Below are 25,300 nucleotides of genomic sequence, written 5' to 3'. Positions count from 1 at the left end.
TTTTTAAAATCCATTTTGAAATGAACCGAAGATTGTAAGTAAAATAAAAAGTTGACATTTGTTTTGCTTCTTTGATGGTAAATTTATATTCATATCACTTTATCTTTAATTTTGTTAACAATCAATTTCTAAATTATTTACGAGCGGCCGATTTTGTTTTATAAAATTTAAATTTTCATCAATTCCAACAAAATAGGTTGGTATATTTCCACGTCCTTTTACAAATGTCATTCCTCTGAATTTACACTGTATATCAAATGACATCAATATTTCTGCTGTATCTTCGGTTACCTTTAACAGAAAATACCAATATTTCTCTGACTTCACCATTTTCTCATAAAAAAGTTTACCTGAATACATCCTGGAACACCAGTTGAGTCCATCCTGGATGCCATATTGACTGCATTGCCCCAAATGTCATAATGAGGCTTACAGGAACCCACAACTCCAGCCATTATTTCACCATTCGAAATACCTTATCACAAAACAAAAATCAACTCAAACAGTTCTATTTTGATGAATATCAAAGTTCAATACCTATGCGTAACATTCCAGCATCAGATTGATTACTTTCACATTGTAGATTTTCCACATTGAAGCTATGAAGAGTTTTCATGAGATCCAAAGCGAATTGAGCCATAACAAAAACCACGTTATTTGACTGTCGACTACTTATTTTTCTTTGTCTGGCTTTGATTTGTGCAGCTGATGTTGTAGGGTCATTTGAAACATTGCAACCACTTGGATCCATATTTGTGGAACAACGAAGTGCTGCACAAACAAAAGAATTAACAAACAAATTGTAAATTGAAATGAAGATATTTTTTACTCGTATTATAACTTCGACGTCCATTTGGCATAAGTCCAGAGGATCTATGACTTGCTCGGACTGTTGTTGATTCACATCGATTTGTATCCAAACCACAGGCGGCCATATAACACCATCCAGCTACTTTGATTTTTTCTATTTTCAATTGTCCTTGGTATTGAAGGAGCTTTGTTTTTTTTTTGGGTATTAAAAAGGGATGATTATGAGAGAATTAAGAATTTCATTAATTTTTAACATACTTTTTCGTCAAAGTCACAAATTATTTCATTTAAGACTCTTAAACCAACTTTTTCCGTGTCATAATTTCGAATTGTGGCAAACATTACAGCAACATTGTCATATTCCTCAAAGTAATGCTCGTTCTTCATCTTTCTCGACATGTAAATATCAGCTGAAAAGTACACATTTTATTGAGTTACTTACATATATAGGCAAAGTTCTTAGGACAGGTATAAAAAACGTAAAAAAGACCAAATTCGTCACCACAAAATAGTGGAAAATGCAAAGCAGAAACAGAAAATACTGCATGATACATTTCAAAAATATCACAACGATTAACAACAATCCGAGGAAAATGCTAAAAAAGCGGATTATCAAAAATGAGAATTTTCTTTATGTTTTCAAAAAACATAAGGCCGGACAATTTATTTTATTATATATGTAAGTGCTTCGCTTTGGGGCACGTTATATCAATCATTGGTTTTCATCTTTAAAAAATTTGTTTCAAGATTTAAAAGATAGTCTTTTTTTGGTCAATTTTTCAATGATGTAATCATTTTCAATGAATAGCTTTCCACTGAAAGAGTTCCATTTTCTTCGTTGTTTGTAAATCATGTACAACAATTAATAATTACCCAGGCCAACTTTAGCGCCAGTTAAAGGTATCATTGGTTTTCATCGTTGGATGGGTTCAGACGACATAAGGGACTTGAAAGTAAGACAAGTTTCTAGTACCTGATGGGCCAGCTGTCAAACAATTGATTTCCAATTAAGGCAACTTTATTGGAAAGCTAACTGGAAAGTTAGTTAAGAAAAATCTCCCTAACTATCAAAACTATCAAGTCAAGTGAACTTGTGTCAAAATGACACAATGATTATGTTTTCAATTGAAGGTTGAACTTTATTACTCTATGATTTATTTATTTTCTGCACAACTTCATTTATTGCTTCCTGTGAAAAGGCTCCTTGTAAATTTGGAAAGAAAATAAGTAATATTTCTGTACAATACAAAATACAAATCGTGATGGACTTGTAGCTTGCTTGAGGAGTGTTTTGTAGACAATAATGATTTTGGTAGTTTTTTACTATGAACTTAAAGTAGAGGATAGTGAAGTAAAGTTCTGAATTTGAAAGTCATGACACTTGGAAAACTAGAAGTCTCTTATGTTGTCTGAACCTGCCCATTAAAAACAAACATTGGAATTTTTTTGACAGGTCGTTTATAGCTATGATTACAAATTTCTGTCATTGAAAAAATTTCCTCATTGAAATCCACCGAACATTTCTACTGACAGAAATCCGTCATTGGAATTCAATGAAATTGAAGCAATCAATCAAATGTTGGACATAAACGAATCAGCTGTTCAGAAAAATGAATTCCCGTCCGGAAAATAGAAAAACACATTTTTAGCGAAAAATAAATGCGCTATTTAGCGTTTTTCCTCAAAAAAATTAATTGTGTGATTTCCGATTGACCAGTATATAATTTTCATTAAAAGGAAAAACCGTCAAATATCGATTCGAAAATTTTTCCAGATCGATTTTAATGACAGCTATAACTGGCGTCTTTGTATTTTCACCTGTCAGTTTACTTTTCAATGATCAGCTCTAACGTTAAATGCTTGAATTGAATTAGGAAATATTTGTCCAATGACAGAAATTTTCAATGAAAGCTACAGTAACTCACATTTTCGATCGAAAGTGATCCACATTCTCTTAAAACTTTTCACAAAAAATTACTATATGACTCTGCAAAAATATTTTACACATGGTTTGCTAGAGGTAAAAAATGCTTTACCAATAACAATTACAGCTAATCGTAAATACCGTTTCCAAATACCAGGGCAATGAGGAATAGGTACATTCGATCAGTTTTGTGAGTTCTTTACTGCAGTGAAGTTGTACAGAGCAAATCTCTAATTAATACAAGCAACATTTGCGAAACGGATAAAAAATTAAAAGTAAGTAAGTAAGCTGTAGTATTTTTGTCCCGTCTTAATTTTTCCATTGGATCTTTTTTGAAAATTTTATTTTTCTTATAAAAAATAGAAAAGGTTTGAAAATGAAAGAAATAAGCCGATTTTCAAAGGAAAGTATAAAAAAACTATTATATAACAACAAAAAGTCGACCGTTAGGAAGAAATCCCGAATTATATCATCTTACAAAATGGAAAATTTGACAATTCTGTACAAATAAAACAGAACTTATCTACTACTCAGGGAGTTGATGTCAGCCCAGAAACGGTTAGAAGAGTTCTAAGACAAGCCGGAATGAAAGGACGAGCAAAAATAAGAAAACCCTTACTGATGTATCGCTCCCGAAAACTGCGTTTGCAGTTTGTAAAAAAATATAGAAACTACACCATAATGGACTGGGAAAATGTCGTGTGGTCCGACGAAACTGGATATACGCAGTGCTCAGATCTGAACCCTATTGAAGATCTTTGGTTTATCCTTAAACGCAGGATTTGATCTTGGGATCATTGCGCTAGATTTATGGATGAAGTATGGCAAAGACTGAAATCTGAGTGCCAAAATATTAGCTGCAAAACACTGAATTGCCTTAGATTTTCCATATTATATGAACTCACAAAACTTATCGAATGCCAATTTCTTCATTTTGTTTGCTTTTTTTATTTTAAATGTTCTCTTCAAATCTAAGGCCATTTAATGTTATTTCTTAAGTTTTGAAATAATAAAATATTATATTAATCTTAATACGACCAAAATCGAAATAGTGAAACTAATTCGATCGAATATGTGAGTTACTGTACAACAAACCTGTCAATAAAATTTCAAAGATTGTTTTCAATGATGAAAACCAATGATAGCTATAACTGACCACTTTAGTTGATATCAAGTATGCAAAAGAATCAAAAACGTAGAAAACATAAAACGACAAATTTTAAAATATGTAATGTTTTCAAAATAGGATTTTTGAACCAGTTAAAATGGAGACATACAAAAAATAAAACCTGAATGACAATAAAATTATTCAATTTTATATTAAATTTAGCAAAGTAGCATAAGATCGTAGAGAACATTGAACGTTGACCATTTATGTTGGTCAGAACTAATTACTGCAACAATTTTGTCATGTATTTCTTATCTAATGTTCAATTGTTAAAAGTTCTTACTCTAAAATTGGAACCTTTCACCATAATTTTGTCTAGTTTTATGTAATTATTTATAATTAATATCTTACTTACCCACATGAGCCGGTAAAATATTATGAACCAAAATTTTAATTGTTTCATTTGTAACATAAGCATCTTCTTGCTTCTTCTGCAATTGACGTTTCCAACTATAAAATACTGTCGTGTATTAGAGTCAATGATAAAATTTACAAAATACACACAAAATATATCATACTTATAGTCAACCTTGGAAATATACTCTGTTTGTCGGTCCATAAGATGGAAAATTCCAAATGAAATAAAAATTACTAATAAATGTGAATATTCTGGATTTAAACCTAAATTAGTTGATGGACTTGTATGATAAATATATGCATATTTAACAGATACAAAATACGAATAAACCAGGACAATAACTACACCAACAGTAAATTTCATTACAAATGGAATTCTTGTGAATAGGAAGTTCATGCAGATTGTTAAAACTAAACTCTCAGTTATAGCCTGTAAATATATGTATGTTAGTTAAGTGGATAACGTTTATTTTTATTATTATGATTTTACTACTTTTTTGAAATCTCAGAGCTATCTTACCCATGGATTGAAACATAAATTGTGTCGTCCTCTTGACAATAAAGTGCTATTGGCGTTTTGTGATATTTCTTCGAATTGCCGACAGTCCATCTATAAGAAAAGTTAAGGTTATGGATAAATGAAAGCAATTGTTGTAGACAAACTACTGATTAATGTACATGTTTTGCAAAATAAGGCATAATTCAGTGTCTTTGGGTGTTAACACACCCAAATGTTTTTAACATTTTACCACAGTTTTCCGCTTTTTAACTACACTGGTCGAAAAGGTTTCCTTGTTGAAATATTATTAAATTAATTCAAATCCGAATTCGAAATTAATGTAACACGTCAGGTTTTTTAGATAAATCTTTTTTTTTAATCCGTGATGGTTCTCAAAGTCATAATCCTTTTTTTAATATTCAGTCGAAGTTTTATATTTATTCATTAAATGTTCGCAAAATCTTCCTAAGTTATTAGATTCCACCAATCTTACAAACATAAATCTTAAGAAAACGCTAAGCCACTTATGCTTAAACGAGTCTTAACAGAAATAAGCAAAACTGTTTGAAAGTAAGTTTTGTTCTTGTAATGTAACGAATCTGTTGTCAATACAATTCTAACATATAGAGTTTAAAATCAACTCTAAAAGTTAAGTCCAAAACGAGTTTTTTAAAACTATAAAAGTATTGTTTTCAAGGTTAGCTCAAAACTTCATATAGAGTTAAGTAATCTTCATTACAAATGAGAATTCATAGAAACTAAGTAAGATACTAAAATGATTAAAATTGTATCAAGAAGTGAAAGATTTGTACTTTACGAAATCACAATGAAATTTATTGTTAAGAGATATTTGAGTTTTAACTTAGAAAAAAAGCGTTTTTAATTGTTTTTATTTTTAGCATTTTTAAAGGGGCATATTGTAAAAACCTGGGGCCTATTTCACCAAACTCTTTTCGCTTTTGAAAATTTGCAAGAAAAATGATATCCTGAAAAGTAAAGTGCAAAGTGTTTCACAAAATTTTGCAAAGTGAAAAAATGTTTCAATTTTTCAGACTCTATTTAAAAAGAGAAACGTAAAACTGTGTCACCACTTGTTACAAAGTAAATCTTATATTCTGATTATTAAGATCAAATATGCATTAGAAAAAATTGGTGAATGAATATTTATCTTGGTATCGTCAACAAATCCAGCTACATAAGGAAATCCTCCTTGGAAACAAATTTTCGGGGCTTTGTTGGAACAATTTGGTGCCCATCTAATGGTGTTAGAGAGAAATTCATCAATGATAATAGTAGACCATCTGCAGATGGTTACTTTGCTTATTCCCTGCATAGATGCAACACCGTGATATTGGGCTCCAAGGCCGGATTTAGAGGACCAGAGGGATAGGGGCAATAAAGAAGCGGAGGCCCCCTCACTCATTTTTTTTTTAAATAAAGTAAACCATTTTTACAATAAATAATTTATTGTGAAACCAAGTAGATTACTTTAGTATTGCACAAACACATATAAATATAAACGGAAAAAAGAATGATCTAAAATTAAATTTAAAGGTTAACGAACGGAACCTTTCGAGCTTTTTTCGCCGAAAAATCGTTAATGATTTCTTTGAAATCCAGTTCTCGGAGTAAATCGCTTTCAATGCTAGAAAGCTGCGATAGATGGCTATGTCCCATTGTGGTTCGAAGCCTATTTTTATAATTTTCATTTTTGTAAATGAGCGCTCGCCAGTGCAATTTGTTACCATCAAAACCAATTACATTCTCAATGCAATTTCAAGGTTTGTTAATGTAGCTCTGAAATATTAATCTTCCAGAATTTGGTAGGAAAATAGTTCAGGTGATTGATCTGTTCCATATTCCTTTTTTTTGTATGAGTCAATCAAAGACACAAATTGAACAAACTCATTACCAAGACTAGGCTCTAAATCATCCGGATACACTTTCACCAATGCCTCTGTTGCAGCGTGCACATTTTTAGCATCCATCTTTTCAATGTGATTTAGGAATTCAAATCTCAAATGTAAAGGTTCATAGACATGCAATCTTTCAGTAAGAGAAACGGATAGCTGGTCAATCACTGGGATGAAGGCGGATACATTGTATTTTTCCTTGGGTGACAGATTTGCGTCCTGTGCTTTCCCGTAATTGAGCGGATTTAACCTGACATTTCTCGTTCTGGTGCGGGTGCTTGCTTGTACATATTCACATATTCATCAAAATCATTTAGTTTGGATTCTACTAATGATTTTAATGATTCTAGAGCACACATTGCCGATTCAAGAATCATTTTCGAGTCTTGCAACATCTTGTTTGTAGCGTTGAATCGCTCCAAGATATCGTTCAAAAATGTTACAAACAAAACGGTTTCCAGACCACTCATCTTCTGTAAAAGGTGCGTTGCTTCATTTCTCACGATGTCTTTTTGCTCTTTATTGAAAGATATGCTTGTTAGAGCTCTTTCGATTGCCGAATAGCCGTTGACTAAGGCTTTAGTAGCTTAATCTCAACAAGACGAGTGTAGCTGAGCTATTTAAAGCCTAAAAACTGGCCACTCTCTCTCCCCTTTCTCAATAAGTAGATAACAGCCGATGGACAAATCACCCATTAGTCAATAAATAAAAATAAATTAGTTGGCGCAACAGTTCGTTGTGAACCAGGGCCTAGTGACTTACAACTCTCAACCATTCCTGTGTGCGCTGATTGCCTGATTGGAGTGAACAAATATAGATCAATTATTTCGGTTATTTAAGATTAATATAATTAAATAATCATGTACATATGTACAAAGTACTGTAGGCTGTAGGTAAAGGTAAAAGAACAAAAAAAATACATATCAAAGGAAAAGATGTTTACTAGTGTTTATTAGTTGGAATTTGAGGCAACGAATTTCCGAAGTCTATATTGTGGGGCCCCCCCCCCTTCGGCCTGTGGTTTCTGCCCGGTTGCCCTCCCCTAAATGCGGCCCTATTGGGCTCCGTTCCCATATTCGTAGACATATTCCTTTGGCTATTGAATTGAAGTTTATTTATAATTTTAGACAACTCAAACTCGATGGTACTCTTCGTTAATAGAAAACTATCTTTCACTTCATTTACGATATCGAAATAATTCTTAGTTTCTAAGCCCATTCCACTCCAGCTTTTCAAAAAACGACATTTTTTGAAACTGAGATGAATCATTAAATTCAAAATTCATATTCCTTGTTAAATTCGGGAGCATTAAACAAAATATCCTATTCATTGTCTTTTTAACTATTATTTACTTCTTCATTTTCAAAGCGATTCAAATATTTTTGAATAAGTTTTTGACAACTTTTCAAACCAAACTCTTATATGCAAATACAAATTTTTTATTACATATTTTCAAAATTCTAAATGTAATTCAAACAAACAAAAAAAAACCTTTTCAATTTTCATAAAAGACTTTGCACTTTGCAAGTATAAGTTTGGCGAATCATATTTTGCAAAGAGAAAAACTTATCAATTCGATAATTTTATTTTTGCAAATAACGTTTCACCAAATGGAAAAAAGTGCAAAGTTGCAAAGTGTAAAGTGTTTGGTTAAACATGGCCCTGGTGTGATAGAAAAGGGCGAGATTGGAATTTAATTAATTCTTAAAAAAAGTATTGTTTTGTTTGTCACAAACAGTTTGTGCTCCCGTAAAAACAAAACATAATTTTGTCATCGACCAGTGCTATGAAGTTAAAGGATATATAATATTATGAAACTTTAAAATGAGTCGAAACAAATTTTAAACCTTAATTTCATCTAAACTTAAAATGGCTTTTTTCTATTTAATAAAATACGATTACTTTTCAATCAAATTTACGTTGATGAAACGTTAAAAAAGGCAGACATCATTTATGTTATCAATAACCCGTTTAACATTTTGGATGTAAGTTGATGTCCATCCTTTTTAAGATTCACCTTCCATTACCAAACTTAATTAATATACATACCAACTGAAGCATAGAACTCGCACAAAGTGTTGTTACCATTGTCAAATAAATAAAACATCTTGCAAATATACTTCGCATCCATATATCCGATAAGTTGTAAAAATATAGGGAGATCTTGTTGTGAGGTTTACCACGATTTTGATGATCAGAATCGTCTTCGTCCGATGGATTAAACATAATCCATAGTTTCTTATACCAGGTTATAAGGAGAAATAATGTCAATAGAACTCCAGCTAATGCATTTACAACCCAAAACATATGACTTTGCCTGAAAAAAATATAAAATTATTCAAATTAATTGGTATATTTCTTTACTAGATATCAATTATATAAATGATTTTCCAATATGATGTTTCATTTTGAGAAAAGTTGAACATTTTTTCAATCAAAGTTTGCTGAACGTGTAATTTCTATTTCGAAAAAGCGATTACAATTAGTTGCCGAGATCTTCTTACGTTCAAATAAATGAGAGCTACACAATGGATTTAATGGCTGAATCACAAACACGCTTCAGCTTTGGCTTTGTCTGCATTACGGTGGGCCTGCTTCGAGGTTGCTTTGAATGACATTTCATTATTTCATCCCTCCAAAGAGCAAATATTTTGTTTGTTGATATTTTTGTACAGCTTATGAGCTGTCAGACAAAGCAAATGTTCAGATAATTGAACTAGAGCTTCCGTTTGGAGACACATTACTTTACATCACGTTCTTTTCCTTACGATTGTCAAACGAAACGTGAGGTTGTAGCTCCATTGTAATAGCATGCATTGAATTCCTGTGGCTGAACTCGTAAACGTCAGGTGAAGCCGAAGCTGAAGCGTGTTTGTGATTCATCCATAAGGCTTATGGTTGTGCAATTACCGTAGCTCTGGCGAATATTTTGCCCTTTACAATTTACTACATATCCATTTATTTCTCATACAAAATGCCTACTCTTTTTAAAATCAAAATGATACCTCTTGGAATGCATTTTACAAGTACTCACGGCTTATTTATAGCTTGAACCGAAAGAATTCCAAAATATGTTATAAATCCAATAAGTATACTATACTTCAACATAACATCCGGTTCAATCATATACATAAATTCCCATCGATAATCTTTAAAAAATAAACAAAACGTCGTAACATTACTCCTAAAAGTTTGTTCTTCCATTTCATCTTGTGTTAGTCTCTTTGGCGGTCCAAAACATATTTTTGAAGCACTACAAAATAATAAATCATCACATAAATAATCGTCGTTTAACTTTTAAAATTTGTTACAGTAGTTTTTTTTACTGAAATTTTCCAATTGGCATTTTATCTAATTCTCTACTCATTTCTAGCTTAGCTTGGATACGAATTTGATTGTATTGTTCAATTGTGTTTTGCATAAAATTTATCGATGTGTCTACTTTGGGACCCTAGAGAAATAAAATAAAAACAAATTAACAAAGAATCACAAAACTTATAGAGGTACTACCCTGTTTGATTCGATCATTCTACGGGCTCCTAAAGACTGTCTTCTATATTCTCCGGTCTGGTAAAACTAATGAAATATAAATCAATAGTTTTTGTCTTGTGTGGCCTTATGGTCATTATGATTAACTCACTCTTTGAGGCTTGATGAGATACGTTCGAATTTGATATTTGTTCAAAACCTCATCCTCCTTCGCCATTTGAGTACCCTCCTCATACATGTACTCGCCATCAAGAAGTTCCAGAGTTTGTTGACTTACATGAACTCGTCTTGGAATCCCCAAAGAAACTCGATTAAAATTGTATAGAGATTTTCATATTGTGTATGCAATCTTACCCAGCTGCCCCGGTTGATTCCAACCGGTTTGCAATGTCAACATCTTTAGACCAAATGTCATATTGCCATTTACATACGCCGATTACACCCGAAAGTATACTACCCGAATGTACACCAATTCGCATATCAATATCCAACTTACGCTTTGTTCTAAAAGTTGCAACTGCATCAATTTGAACTTCAAGTTATATTTTTTCATCGAATATATTCATAAGTACCTTACTTCACGAATATCCTTAATCATGCGAAGTCCAAGGTCAACACAACTTTTGGCATGATGGTCGTTTTTAACTGGTACACCGGAGACACAATAGTAACAATCACCTAAGAACTTAATCCGAAGCACATTGTATTCCTACAATAAGAAAGTGTAGGCAGGGTGTAGTGATAGATTTGTTGTTTAAAATTGACAGTTTGTGTCACGTTTCACACGAGGCAACTTTAAATTAAAAGACGTTGTGCTAACTTTGATTTTTTTCAAGCCCACCCATTTTGACGTTTCATCATTTTATCTCGATCATATGTCGGACTCATTTCTTGATGTTTTTTTTTTAATCTAGGCAGTTCGAGATAAAATGATGAATCGTAATGAGAGGCATCAAAAAAGTCCAATGTAAACAATAATAGTTTGGACGGGTTCATTTTTTGAAGGAGACCAAATGAAAACGTCAAAAAATCCTAAGTCCATTTTAGTTTTCTCGTGTGAATGGTGACTCTTTTTCAGATTTTATCATCTCACCTCTGAAGCCTGATCGAATTTCACGAAAAGATCATGAATTGTTTCGACTAGAGTTTTGACATCGAGTGTAGTTGTCAAATGTGTGTAGTTTACTATATCCGCATATAGAACGGATACTTCAGAATGGGATTCAATGAACAATTTACTAAGAAAAAGAGTTAAGAATTTTTTTTTTAATAAATTAAAACATTTGTTATATTAAAAATATTCTTACCCAGTGTCAGGACGTCTCCAGCGCTTTATAGACTGTTGATGTGAATTTCTTGAAAAAAAAAATTGGAAAATAAGGGTAGTGTTTAAAACAAAGCTTTTAGAGAGTACGACTATAAATAAAAAGCAGTCTAAGACTTACTCAAAGTACATGCAGATTCTTTTATAACATACAATGACCATTTCGACAATAGTTTAACTTAATGTAATGTAATATTGAGATCCAATTTAAATTGAAGATATGTATTTTCAAAATTTATATTGTATCAGCTTTGAGTGGTTGGGAACAGTTATTCATTTTATGTTAAGCCGTTTAGGCGTGTCTACCCAATTTTGCTCGATACCAAAATTCATTTGACGTTTGTCATATATAGGGTCCGCCATCTAACGTTTTTTTTTCAACTAGTGCGTATTTCGTGAATGGAAACACTTAGCTCATGTCTGATTTGACAGATAATTAGCTGTATTCTTTCGCTGAACGAACATGGTTGTGTATACGCTTGAAGCTAGAGAACATGCCAATTTTGCCAAAAAAAATTGCCAGCCGAAGCTACACTCGATGTTTTGCGCCCTGTTTAAAAAAAAAGTTATTTGGTGGACCCTTTACATACAAGGTCTTAACCACGATTGAATATCAATTAATTTACCGAAGTTGGTGAATTAAAATTACTACACGACAGAATAAGAATTAAATGACGCGACTGTACATTTAAAAGCTGCAATAAATAAATATGATTTATAATTACCCTCTGTCTAAAGATGATCTCCTATGTCTATTTTCGGCTTTCATATGATCGATACGGTCTCGTACTTCACGTTCAATTTTGTCAGCTGTTTGGGCAGGAATAATACTAAGAAATAGGCTTTTCTATAATTAAAACAAAATTATTTTGTTTTTTAATTTTTAATATAAACAAATTACCTACCTCTTGATCCCTTGCATATCGCAATAATAAATTCTCTTCGATACACTCTCTACGATCAAGAAACGTTGTCCTGATGGCAATTTCTTTCATAAATCGAAAATATATTCCCAATACATTTACACAGCCCAAAAAAATTGCTTCCGAAACAGTTTTTATCAAAATGTGGTCATCTAGTCTATAAGTAACCATTGCGAAATTGACCATGTAGCAAAGGGTGGCGGCTATACCTAGGATACATGCATGCCAGTTGTCACTTAGAGGAATGAACATATAAATCGCGTACAAGATGTAACTGCCATAAGATGGACGCAGTGGTGGTATTGGAAAATCAACTACAGCATGGTAGGTTGGAATCAGGAGATCTATGAGTGATGAAATTTAAGAAATTATTACAAGCAACGTAGAATAATGTATCATGATTATGGCTTTCAAGTTTTTGGTGTAATCAGTGAAAATCTTTCTTCCTCGGACAAATGTTATGGCCAAGTTTTTGTCATTGAGAGCTTAGATATTAAAATACGATGCTTTTGTCAAAGAAGCATTCAATATTCTTGCTTTTCAGAAAACCTTATTTTTTCGGTGATAAGTTTGAACAAAATTTTTGAAATTTATTACAAACATTTCAATAAAAAGCTTGAAAGATTTAATCAACAATCGACCCGGTCGGGAGCGACCGAATAAAGACTGGCAGGTGATAAAAATGTTTACCTGATACAACTAAAATGAAGACAGCGGTACATGATGCAACATAGGCAATCCAAGGTTCCCTTTTGATTAGATCTTCCCGAAAGGTTATAAAGAGTACCATCCAGACAAGAAGAATTGATGCGAGATATGAAAATATTTCCACAAAAACTGCACTCAGGTCCTGAAAAATATATTAGAAAAATTGTATACAGTAGACCGAATAAGTCTATGAATAGTGAAATATTTTAACAAAAACTTCTAAAGTTGAGTAAAAAAAGCTGACTTACCGAAACTGCTGCCATCAACATCACAACGTGAGTAATTCCAACAAGAGCTTGTAGAAGTATGAACAGAGAGAGATAGCTTATTCGTAAACGTTGCATATAAGTCGAATAGAACTGTTCCATTTCTAGATTCCGGCATTGTTTCTGGAAATGTATATTATTAAAATAATAATAAATCAATAACTAATATTAAGCTTTAATTTTATGAAGATGGCTAGATTTTAAAAGAGAAAATTTAACGTTTTTTCGAAAATCAAACTATTTATTTCCAGATGCAAGCATTTTGTTTGTAATATTTTGGAATGCTTAAGTCGCACGCTTGCGGTCAAAAGTCAGTAGACACAAATCTATAAAGCTATCATTATAAAACTATTGATGCTAAAATCCGAAAAAGAGAAACGCTTTAGAATGTTTTCTATAAACTTTTGACCACAAGCGTGTGACTTGAGAAGAATATTTTGCGCACGTGAGTTTGTTGCAACCCTCTCATGCAATCTTTCTCAAACATCCAAACATAGTTATTTTAATGGAATTTTTCTTATATTTATAATTATGGTAATTATAGAACCTATAAATAAGTTGTGCATAAATTTGGACTGATTTTTTCAAACTTTTACTATGATAGAAATGTCATCATAAGATTCTGTAATCGGTGTGAATGACTTAAGCCAAGAACTTTCAATCAATATGCAACTTTAATTTAAAAAATTCCCATTAAGCACACGCAAAATGTATTAATCTATCTATTTTATATTTAGGTGCTACATTATATTGAATTAATTGTTTAGTCATTCACAATTCTCATGGCGCCCAACAAAACATTCATATTAAATTATCATATATATTTTTTTTTAAATTTTGTGATTAAAACTTTTGTTTGTTTAAGAAACACTGCCTTATGACTTATGAGTAAGACATTTATTTAGAAATAAAAAGCAATATAGTATAAATCTTATCTCGACCGGATAGATTGCCCATTGTGTCTAACAATCTCTATTACTTTTACAACCAATTAAACGTTAATTGTTTATTAAAATGATAATTTTTTGTTCTTACAATATCAAAGCGATTGAAAATTTGATATCGTTCAGCCTTGTAGGTCAAGAGCACCTGTGCGCAGATACTTCAAACATTTCATTTAAATACGTATGAACTTAATAAGTACCTACATATGTATTTTGTATTGAAACTTTTAAATAATGAAATCAGCTAGTACAATAAATTGACAGGGATAAAACTTTACAACTAGAACCCAAGTTGAAGGTCTCACTAGCTGTCGATTTTTTGTACATACAACTCTAGGAAACAGTTCAACAGTTACAATCGGGGGTTAACTTCACTGGTCAACAAGGTTTTGTAACTGACATTTAAATTGCACTTTTCCGATTAGGTTTGCTGGCATAAATTGAAAACCGACTTCAAAATATCAATATCACGCCAGGTTTTTGCGATCTTGCTTTTTAAAATTTAAAAATAAAACCCGACTTTGTAGTATTTTGTTAATAAAATTCATTACGGTTTTCAGAATCTTTAATCCCTTTCTACGATATTCAGTTTAAATATTTAAAAAAGCTTTTAACAGAAAACTCCAAACGGTTTTAAGAGTTATTTTTATTTTTCTAAAGAATCTGTATTCTAATCAAGATTTTAGCATTACGTTTAAAAATATATTGGAAAATATAAAAATTATGTTTAAAACAAGTATTTTTAAAATTTGAGCAGATAGTTATAATACAAGTTTGGATTCAAAATCAGCTAAAAATCAACTCCGAAATGTATTTTATAAGTTGCAAAATCATCATATAATTTATTTTTAAGGGATGTGTATGTTAAAAACTTGAGTCTGTTTTACTAAACACTTTTCACTTTGCATATTTACTTTGCAAATTACGTTTCAAAAAGCACAAATTTTCAAAGAAGAAATGATTGAATTTAAAAGTTTTTGTCTTTACGAAATACGTTTCACAAAACTTGCAAAGTCCAAAGTTTTTTTCTGAAAAGTGAAAAGTTTTGTTATTTTGCAAAGTATTTGTTCTTTTTGTTTCGCCAAACAATAATCTAATATGCAATAATGTAATTTGCTATTAAGAGTTTATTTTGAAAAGCTTAATTAAAAAATAGTTAACAAGACAAAGAACATAGTTTTTTTTTATTTGATGATTTTATCAAATAACATGAATTTTAGGGTTTTTGAATCTATTTTCTATTTGTTTTATTTATAAATGACGGCAGTACAAAATTCGTCTATCCTTAAATATGCTGATGACATTAACATTTTCAAAAAATTAACTCTACATCTGACTGTCTTCTTCTGCAAGAAAGAGAAGGGTGCAATAATAATCGTCATATTTTAAATGTTGATAAATGTAAAACCATGAGTTTTAGAAGCAAATAAAGTTCCAATCGCTTTTAATTACATGTTTAACCCTTGTCCTTTAAGTACAGTATATGTACTTTCTTACTCACAAAGACTCTCTTTCATAAAAATTCCTTCTTTGGCAAATCATACAAAGTATAAAATGCAATTTAATATTTTTCAATAGCCAAGTTTAAGTTTCAGACTTTAAGTTAGTATTATATTTATAAGAATTGTTGACGTTTGTATTTAACGAATTATAATAAAAAACCATCGACTAAGAATGTCTACGGTCTTCAATGGAAGGTGTTTATTAAAAAAAAGTTTCTTTTGCAAAGCTGTTGTAAATAAAACAAAGAAGTTAAAACTTAAAAGTAATGAAGAATTATAAATAAACAACTCAATAGTCCAATTAGTATGTGTTTAGGTCCCTTGCAACAACTTTTGTGTACACCACAATGGAATTGGAATGGAGCACAATATTAGGGTGTTGCATTTATGCTAGGAAGAAGCAAAGAAACCTTCTGAAGAATAGTTCATCGAGTTTCGAATATTATCGTTGATGTTACTCTAACACCATTTGCTGGACACAAAATTGTTCAGACATAGCCTTGAAAACATTGTCAAAAGGAGAATTAACTTATGTAGCTCGATGTTTTGAAGATACCATGATAGATATTGGATCACCAATTTTGTTTAATGCATATTTGATCTTTATAAACATGAAATATTTGCAAAGTTGTATTTTAAATTGGTGAAACACTTTTACTTTTCACTTTTCAAATACATAAAGTGTGACAAATTTAAAAGTGAAAAGTCTTTTCACTTTGTAAGTTTATGAAAAAAAATTTGCAGTTTACTTTGGAGGATATAACTTCTTAGCAAAGTTGCAAAGTGAAAAGTTTTTAATGAAATAGACCCCTGAAGTGATAGAAAAATGTTAAGCTGATGAGATTCGATTATGGGAAGCGGAATTTAAAAAAGTATTGTTTTTTGTTTATAAAGAAAAAAGAAGTTATTTTGTAAATAAAGTGTATTCAAATCGGAATTTAGCAATTTTGTCTTGTAATTTTTAGTAGATTTACTAAAGTTCAAGGTTTATGTATGCTTAGGTTTCAATTTTTAGAATCGGGTCTAGTAGAGAATCACGATTGGGATACCCACTGGGACTAATATCAATGAAATTTTTTAACAGGTCGGCTATAGCATTCATTGATCGCTATCATTACTGTCATTGAAAATTGCAATTCAATTGGCAATTTAATAAAATGCTCTGTTCAACAAAAATAAATTTCAGTCATGAAAATAGAAAAGTAAATTTTTAACAGAAAAATAACTATGCAACTAAACATTTAAATAATTGATATTTTTGATGAAGAGGAAAACGTACATTTAAACATTTTTTCGAATTGATTTCAATAATTATTTTATCTGGCTCTTAAAATCTACATGCAATACATTTGTTTTAAAGTTTAAAAAAGAGGTGGAAGATTAATTTAGTTTTAAACAGTACTACAGGATAAGTTCACGAACGCGGTCAAGTAAAATTTTCCAGTGCCAGATATATGAACTTCTGCGTACAGGTAATGTTGCAACAACTAATGTTAAATAACACAGTTTTTAGTTGAGTTAGTTAATTTTAAGCCGTATTGTAAATAAAAATGTTGGTCTTCTGTGAAAATTTGAAATTTATTCAATTTATGTTTCTATGATTTTTAAAAATGTTGTTCAGTGGGCTTGATAGAGTGAGAAAAAATTTAAAAATGATTTTCCAACCATCTTATTTGAATTATGTAATAGTGAAAAACCGAAAATAACATCTTCAAAACTCTATTCCCAGATGTTTGACTGCAAAAACCAAAAATGTATACGAAACACTTTGTTTTTATTTTTATTGCAAATTCTCTAAAATCGACATGATTATTAACTGAGGTTTCGCAAGTTGAACGAATATTGAATAGCCTGCTATAAGAATTAGCTTGAGCTTAACATTTATAGCCTCTAATAAATGAAAATCTAAATTAACTCTTTTTGATTTCAAATATGAATACAAAATCTTACCCGCAAGAATCCCCACTCCCATTTTCTTTCGTAGTAGAGATTTGCTGTTGGCTCGTGTGTAGGTTTTCTGCGTAATTGTTCGGAATTTCGTTGCAAAATTGTGTTCATATTTCCAATGATTTATTATTTATATTGTGCCGCGACTCAATCAATTTGGATTTATCATGTTGACTATTATTTTGTTTTTATCTGTAAGGAAAAAAGAAAAATTATTTAATTTTGTTGAGGTAATGTGTACAATATTTAAATAATAATAAATACAATGTCTGCCTATTATTTAAGTACATGTTATCAATATTTTTGTAAGGAATTATTTATCGAACACGCAAATTTTTCATGACTGATATATTTTAATAGAAATTTGCTGTTTTTTGTATTTATCTAAAAGATACTGTGGATTAGCACTCAGATATTAAAAAATGATTTATTTTCATAGGATCAATTAATTTTTTTGATAGATGTTTTTTGTTGAAGGACTGAACAGTGTTGTCTAGAATGAGGATTAAATAAACGTTCTTATTACGAGAACCGAATCGAACGTACGACTGAAAGCGAAAGTTTTTGAAATCACTCAATTCATAAATACCATTCCAATATCACTTCAAAAGCCATTTGGAGTGATTTGGAAAAAGGCTCGAAATTCAAACATCTTTATTTTGCTCAATATTGAAGTAGAGAGTTCAATTCGCTTCACGTAAAATGAGCAAAAAATGCATGGATATGCGTACTCTATGAACCACTTTGAGTATTTTTGTAATGAAAGGTTTTTCATACTTTCTCAGTTCTGACCCCCAAACTGTTTTAAGACTTAAGTTCTTGCTAAGTCCGGAGATAAATTGATAGTTGTATATAGAGCTAGGAAGAACTTAGAAAATCCTTAGTATATTGCTGCATAAATCCAATGAGATGGCTTTCTTAAAAAAAGCATATAGGAACAAAATGAGAGTAACAAGAATTCCTAGGTTTTTTTAAAACCAGAATGGATTATTGTTCCAATTGATTTTTCTGAGTAATTTCAGTAAATAAAAGCTAAGGAAACGATTTTTTCAATTAAACATGGTGGGATATATTTTAAAATTAGAATATAATCCAAAACATTTACTTCACTCTAAAAATCATTTTCATGTGGTAGCTCTTCAAAAGCTTTAAAAAAATGAAAAGAGTCACGTGCGCTTGGATTCCAGTAGAATTAAATAAAGCTGACATATTTCGTAGTTTTGGTTGTGCGAACTAAATTTTTTTCACAGGTATTCCTTTTAGAAGAATTGACAAATTGTTGGATATATCTTTTTCAAATAAGCCTTTCGGATTCGGCACATACATATGTTATAGATCCCCTCCTTTCTTAAAATTACTTGGACACAGGAATGGTTGAGAGTTTCAAATCACTAGCCTCTGGTTTTCTACGATCTCTTGCACCACCAAATTTAATTACTTATTTATAAAACTACAAACTCAAAATCCCACACACGATTAGCAAGTTTTCAAATATTGTTTTTCTATCTTGTTTTGGTTAAAGAGTCAAAACACCAGCTGAATTATTTATTTTTTTGCAAAGTAGTAGAATATTTAAGCCCTCGTGTAGTTCAGAGAAAGCAGCGGATATTTAAATCTCCTGAACGTAAAACCTAATGCTACAAACAAAAAATGGTAAATCCTTTTGGAGTGACCTAGAAGACCTCAAAAATATCAAATTATTTTTGAAAAAAAGAGAAAATAAATTTCAACGAGTTTTAATTCTTTCCGACCAGTTTTAAAAGTAACAATTTAAAAATTGGAGTTTGAAATTGCAGTCGTTTTAATGGAATCAGTGAGCGTGAAGGGATAATAGGGATTCATGTTAGAAGAACAAATTCACCTTCAAATTTACCGTTCAAAACTGTTGCTTCAAAAACTTTGCCCATACATTTTTGAATTAATAAACTTGAACCGTTATATAGCTTAGGTGCATTTAGATTCTTAAGTAATCGGTCCAGTCGTTTAGGAGGAGTTAAGTTACATATTTACCCATGTATAGTATATACTTTTTCCAAAACTAATAAACGCGGACGAAGTCAAAAATAAATATTATCGTTTTCTCGCCCATGAATCTAATTTCGATCGAGAGTGAATTGAAATCCCTTTTCAATTTCACGTGAATTGAAATCGCATGTTCTTCAATTCGATCGATTTCGAAAACTTCGAAATTGTTTCGAACTGTCAGAACTAAAGGATCATCCATTTTTATTTTGTTTCTGAAGTGAAATTTTGCTGTTTTAAAGATGGATCAATATCATTGGCATTTTTAAGCGTAAAAAAGGAAGCAGAATTTAAAAGAGAAAATAGGATGACGAATTTTGGGAGACAAATCAAAGATATTAGATTTACTTGACACAACGTAAGTTTGTGAAAATTGTGTAGAATTGTTCTGATAAATAAAGTAAATTCTTAATTTTCTCTTTTAAGCTTTTATTATAATTTTAGATAAAGCAAAGAAGTTTTTTTGTATATGTTCTAAGGGAAATATAACCTTTTATAATACCTTTATCTATTCCTTCATTTCAAAAACCTGCGTCAACCCTCCGATTCCTAGCAGAAGGAAGCTATCAAAGATAAATTCACAGAAATAAAAAATGTGATTTGAATGCGTTCAAAAAATTAAATAAACCGAGATACAAAACATCCGTTTGTGTGTTCGAAAATCCAATTCGAAATAACGAATTTTGGAACACCCAAATTCATTTTCGCAAAGTGTATTCATAAAAAGTGAAATGCAGAACATGGGCATAACTAGTAGCAGTTCCCAAATACCGGTAGATGTGTCTTGAAAGTTCATGAAAGAACGTTGTTTCACTCAAAATGTTATGGAGAAGATATTTGACGTGATTACAAAAAAGTTAAGGTATATTTCGTTTAAATCTTTCCTTTTAATTTTTTAAATCAAAATGTTATGGAGAAGATATTTGACGTGATTACAAAAAAAGTTAAGGTATATTTCGTTTAAGTCTTTCCTTTTAATTTTTTAAATTGTCAAATTCCAATCACTCCAACTGAAACTGGTCGAATTCAAATAACCGGAAAGTCAAAATGAAATTCACTTTGTTTTAAGTTTGACTAAATTAAATGAAATCGATATTGATAAAAGTGAATTTAAATACTGAACTTTTTATTTTGAATCGGTTTTAATTTAATTTCGAGTGAAAGTGACATGCAGAACCGAGCTGTTATATTTGTTGGGGCAATGGACTATTATCTTTTTCGAGTGACAAGAATTTGGCCCAAAGCATCCAACGTAAGGCTTTTTGTACTTGGGTTGACTCAGCTGAGAGCCTTAAGGATTTCCAAAGTGATACAATTGCCACCATCAAGACTCATTGACATAATTGAAGGAAATCACAGAACAGTTCACCCTGAATGGCAAAGGAAACTCTTTAGAGAACAATGCTTTCGTTGACAGCTTGTGGTCCTTTCAGTTGCATATCACAGTACCACTTTTCGAAGGAAAAGCACACGGTTCTTTGGCTCATGTCAGTATTCAAATTTAATAATAGTTTTTTTGCATAGAAAACAGATACATAATTTTATTTTCAAAAAGGTTTTACAAAAAAATTGAGTAATGCTGGTTTGGATCTATGTAGTTTTGATAAAAACAATAGGTTGCCTGTCTGGTTAAAAAGAAAATTAAAAAATATATTAGCTTAGTAAGTAGATTCAGTTACATAAGTTATGAAAATTCATCTATAATAAGATTGCGATATTGAATTGAAAGAAGTAATATAATTTTGAGTAGCATTACTAGCCATTAAGAACGTTGAGAAGTTGATAACGAGAAAACATGCCGCTGCCAAGAAATTTTCTTCTGTACTTTTTGAATACTGGGCAGGTTCCAATGAAGTGCATAGAATTTTTCGATTCATCCATATTACACAATGTACATATTCCATCAGTATCTCCTTGGAAGGCTATTCCATTGATATCAAGGAGCCCGGAGCGAGCCTTAAAAGTTATGGAAATCATATCACTCGAATTGAAGTCCTCAAAGTAGTTCGGTATGCCAGAGTACATCAAGTTGCAGTATTCATCGTGAAATTGGGACTCTGTCGCAATAACTATAAATTCATTCCAATGTTTTTTTTTTCATTTTTAGAAAAGAATTTTGTGTAAGCTGGGCCATTCAAGTAGATTCGTGAAAATGATCCAACCATTCCCTGGCCCAGAATATTTTCTTGTTTATAATGGCTTTCGATAAAATGTTGGGTAGATTAGATTTCGTCTTATGAAGAAAAATGTAGCTGGAGGGACGTTACAAAACCCTTCGGTAAACCTGTTTCAATGTGCAGAGTATAGTTAGGAGTAGTATTGGGCACTAGTCCATGGTAGAAACGCTGCAATTTTTTGACTTGATTGTATTCGCGGTATCTCCAAACTTGAGCACAGTACAACATAATAGCTTTTGAGGCGGAATTGTATATTTTAAACTTTGTTGAGTGTTGGACGGTTTTGTCTTGCAGCAGTCTCAACCACTTTGCATTGATGGAATTTTTAGATGGTCCCAACCTGTTTGTTAGATGCTCATTCCAAGGCATATTGTAATTAAACACTACGCCAAGATATTTGTATTGATAAGACACCTTTGTCCTTTGTTTCAGAATTATAATAAAATCATTTTTCTTCAATTCTATTACATTCATTAAAAAAAGAGGGTAGTGATGAGTTTAAATTATTTATTATCTAAAAAAAAAAAATTGTATTTTATCAAAATGCCAGAACTCGGAACGTATATAAATTCACAGAAATTCTAGTAGCAGTATTTGGATGGAAAGTTTCTATTCAAAACAAAATGAAACTAAATAAATATTAGTTGCGCCATGATGCTAAATGAAAACTATAATATTTACTTTACATGTTAAATAATAATTAACACCTTTTCAATGTTTACCCTTGAAACGTTGAACAAAACTCATTTCATTTATAGAAGATTAGGCTTTTACGGATGCAAAAAATCAATCCAAAAACTATTTTTACCAAAACATAAAATCTACTGTTCACATAGGTTCTTATAGACATACATTCAAAAATGTCACTTTCTTTTTTTTAAATATACCTTAACTAAAAAACCAGCGTCAGCGCCATCAGCATTGATAATAATTTTATTGAATCCCCACTATAAATATACTGTTGATATTCTTCTTCACTTTTGTTTTGAACACACAATTTTTAAAACAAGAAAAATTCACTTTTTATATTATTTGAAGAATTTATAACTTTATAATGAAGGTGCCTATAATTTATCTATTATTATTTATGGGAAGCACTTTATTTTGACTTAATGGCTTTCTCAGAAGCTTTGCATTCACTATCACTTATAGAAAGATACTCAATAGCAATCGATTGCTTATCAGTTTAGCACCTGAGAGAGCACTGTGACACGATAAACCATAATAATTATCACAACGTCTCTATCAAAATAACAAAAACAACAACAACAAAACACAATGTTATTGCTATAAATTTGAACAATAAATTAGCATTGGCAAATAATTCCACCAATTGGACAACCGATCACTGATAAAACCAACAGATAACAAACTGAAATAATAATAATTATTAATGTAGGTATAGATAAAGTCGGGATGAAAATTATATTTAAGAAAAAAATTAACAGGTTTTATTTTTTCAGGATACGAAATTCATGTACAAATTTTTCAAAACTTTGTATAATTTTTTGTGGTATTATTTCCACGTGGATTCACACCTTTTCTATTCTTTTAACAAATAACTTTAAGCATGTTGTATAGAATTAGGTCACTTTATCAAAAGTGAAAAGTAAACTTTTAAAAACTAATTTAGTTCCGATTTTATTATTTCTGTTGCCAAAAATTCAAACTCGCCATCAGATAAAATAGAAAAAGCATTAATACTTTAGAATAGATACAGACGGGAAATGGAGATAACGATTAACTTTTTGATCGATATGATTTCCTTTAAACTTAATTAAAAATTTAAAAAATCCAATTGAACGTTATCCGTTAAAGTCCCGTAGCCAACTGAACTTTCCTATTCATTATTCTGATAAACTCACTCACGGCGGACGGCTTATCAATAGAAAGTGAGTGAATGAGTAAGAAAGTCGATCGATAAAATGAAGAACAGAGGTACCTTTAGCTATACATTTTAGGAACAGTTTAATTGATAGGGGTAGAAAATCAATTAAGTATGGAATAAACGTGGTGTTTTTGAATGTGCTTTTTATTTTTCCAAGACTGATAACGATAAAGTCTGGAAGTCACAAAATAAGCAGGGTGCTAGCTATTTGAGTTTTCGGATAAAAACGTTTAAATTAGTGTCAACACCTCTTTCTACATAATAATATGTGAGTTGATTATTTTAAAACTGACCTCAATTAACATGAATTTTTTAAGTATACTCGAATAAACGTTTATAAACCAGAATCAAACACTCGAAATCATTATTTTGTCTTACTTTTTTGAAAAAAATAGAAATTTTCTTTCAAAAGACTAAAAATGTCAAGTGTTAGTACGATCTGTTTTCTTGTTGAATCCGTTTTAATAAAGGATCTTTTGAGGCAACCCTTTTTGAAATTTCATTATTTTATGGCATTCCCAATCAATACAAAAATATCTGTCTTAGTTTTTTGTATCTTCTTTATTATCAAAGGAGAGGAAGATACAATTACAAAACTTACGAATATATCCTCCCAAAAATGTATTATTATATACGGATTTCTATATGAGAGAAATCACAATACAATTGCTTAAGCTTTAAAATTTACAATTTGCTTGCCGAAGGACGAACAATACATGTAACGTCAGTGTTAACCCTCCTTTCATTTCATAGATTCCTTTTGTTTCCGATTATTTTTTTGTTCATATATATGTTATATTATTCAGTTTTAAGTTTTCTTGCTTAAATATAAATGATTTATCAAACTAGGAAAGTTGAAATATTAATAGACAGTTAATCTTTTAGGCCATTCGAAAATATGTTCTTAAATTTGTTCGACTTTAAGGTGCCAGTTATAACTGACATTGGTTTTCATCATTGAAAATAATTAACATTGGAATTTTTTTGACAGGTCGTTTATAGGTATCATTGGCTGCGTTCAATCTCAGACTGATATGGTATCCGGATAACTTTTTGTAAGTGTTTTAGGTGTAAAATAACAGCAGATCAAAAACAGCTGGGATATCAAAAAAGGAATCCAAAGGTATCCTAGAATTTCTGGGGTTAGTAGGTATCTGACAGAACACATGGTTGAATTTCAAGAAACTTGAAAATTGATTTCAGATTTTTGTATTTGTTGGTAAACAAAAAGATACAAAATGATAGTTGAAGTTGCATTTGAGGATGTTCTGTACATAATAGACGATGAAAAAGCTATTTGCCTGATTTTTTAGATGACCAATTCGACGAAGCAGTTGAATTATTATTATTAAATATACTATTAAATATTTTATCTTGCAACAATTTTGACTTCGAAGCTTAAATCTTTCTCTGCTTTTTGTAGATAGCTGAAAGTTGTT

General features: G+C 30.9%; 1 protein-coding gene across 7 annotated transcripts; it reads right to left on the bottom strand.

Annotated features, from left to right (window-relative positions):
* Positions 1–48: 48 nt before the first annotated feature.
* Positions 49–23,814, bottom strand: LOC129945319 (adenylyl cyclase X E). Of its 7 annotated transcripts, none has more exons than XM_056054976.1 (24): positions 23,512–23,812; positions 22,861–23,345; positions 17,778–17,966; positions 13,364–13,504; positions 13,098–13,257; positions 12,390–12,751; positions 12,210–12,331; positions 11,468–11,515; positions 11,254–11,398; positions 10,733–10,869; positions 10,515–10,664; positions 10,312–10,447; positions 10,182–10,247; positions 9,998–10,122; positions 9,706–9,924; positions 8,721–8,988; positions 4,780–4,869; positions 4,421–4,689; positions 4,258–4,352; positions 1,069–1,220; positions 830–995; positions 538–771; positions 351–475; positions 49–291 (listed from the first exon to the last, which is right to left on the bottom strand). In XM_056054976.1, exons 3-24 carry the CDS (start codon positions 17,883–17,885, stop codon positions 115–117), a joined length of 3,495 nt encoding a protein of 1,164 aa, XP_055910951.1. In that variant the 5' UTR covers positions 17,886–17,966; positions 22,861–23,345; positions 23,512–23,812; the 3' UTR covers positions 49–114. The 7 variants fall into 7 exon arrangements, with proteins under 7 accessions (XP_055910951.1, XP_055910954.1, XP_055910952.1 ...); XM_056054979.1 differs by having other exon boundaries at positions 22,861–23,037; positions 23,696–23,807; XM_056054977.1 differs by having other exon boundaries at positions 23,696–23,806.
* Positions 23,815–25,300: the final 1,486 nt, after the last annotated feature.

This window comes from Eupeodes corollae, chromosome 2 (assembly GCF_945859685.1).
Source record: "Eupeodes corollae chromosome 2, idEupCoro1.1, whole genome shotgun sequence".
Taxonomy (NCBI): domain Eukaryota; kingdom Metazoa; phylum Arthropoda; class Insecta; order Diptera; family Syrphidae; genus Eupeodes; species Eupeodes corollae.
Note: the sequence above shows the minus strand (reverse complement) of the source record. Positions and strands in the feature narration are given on the sequence as shown.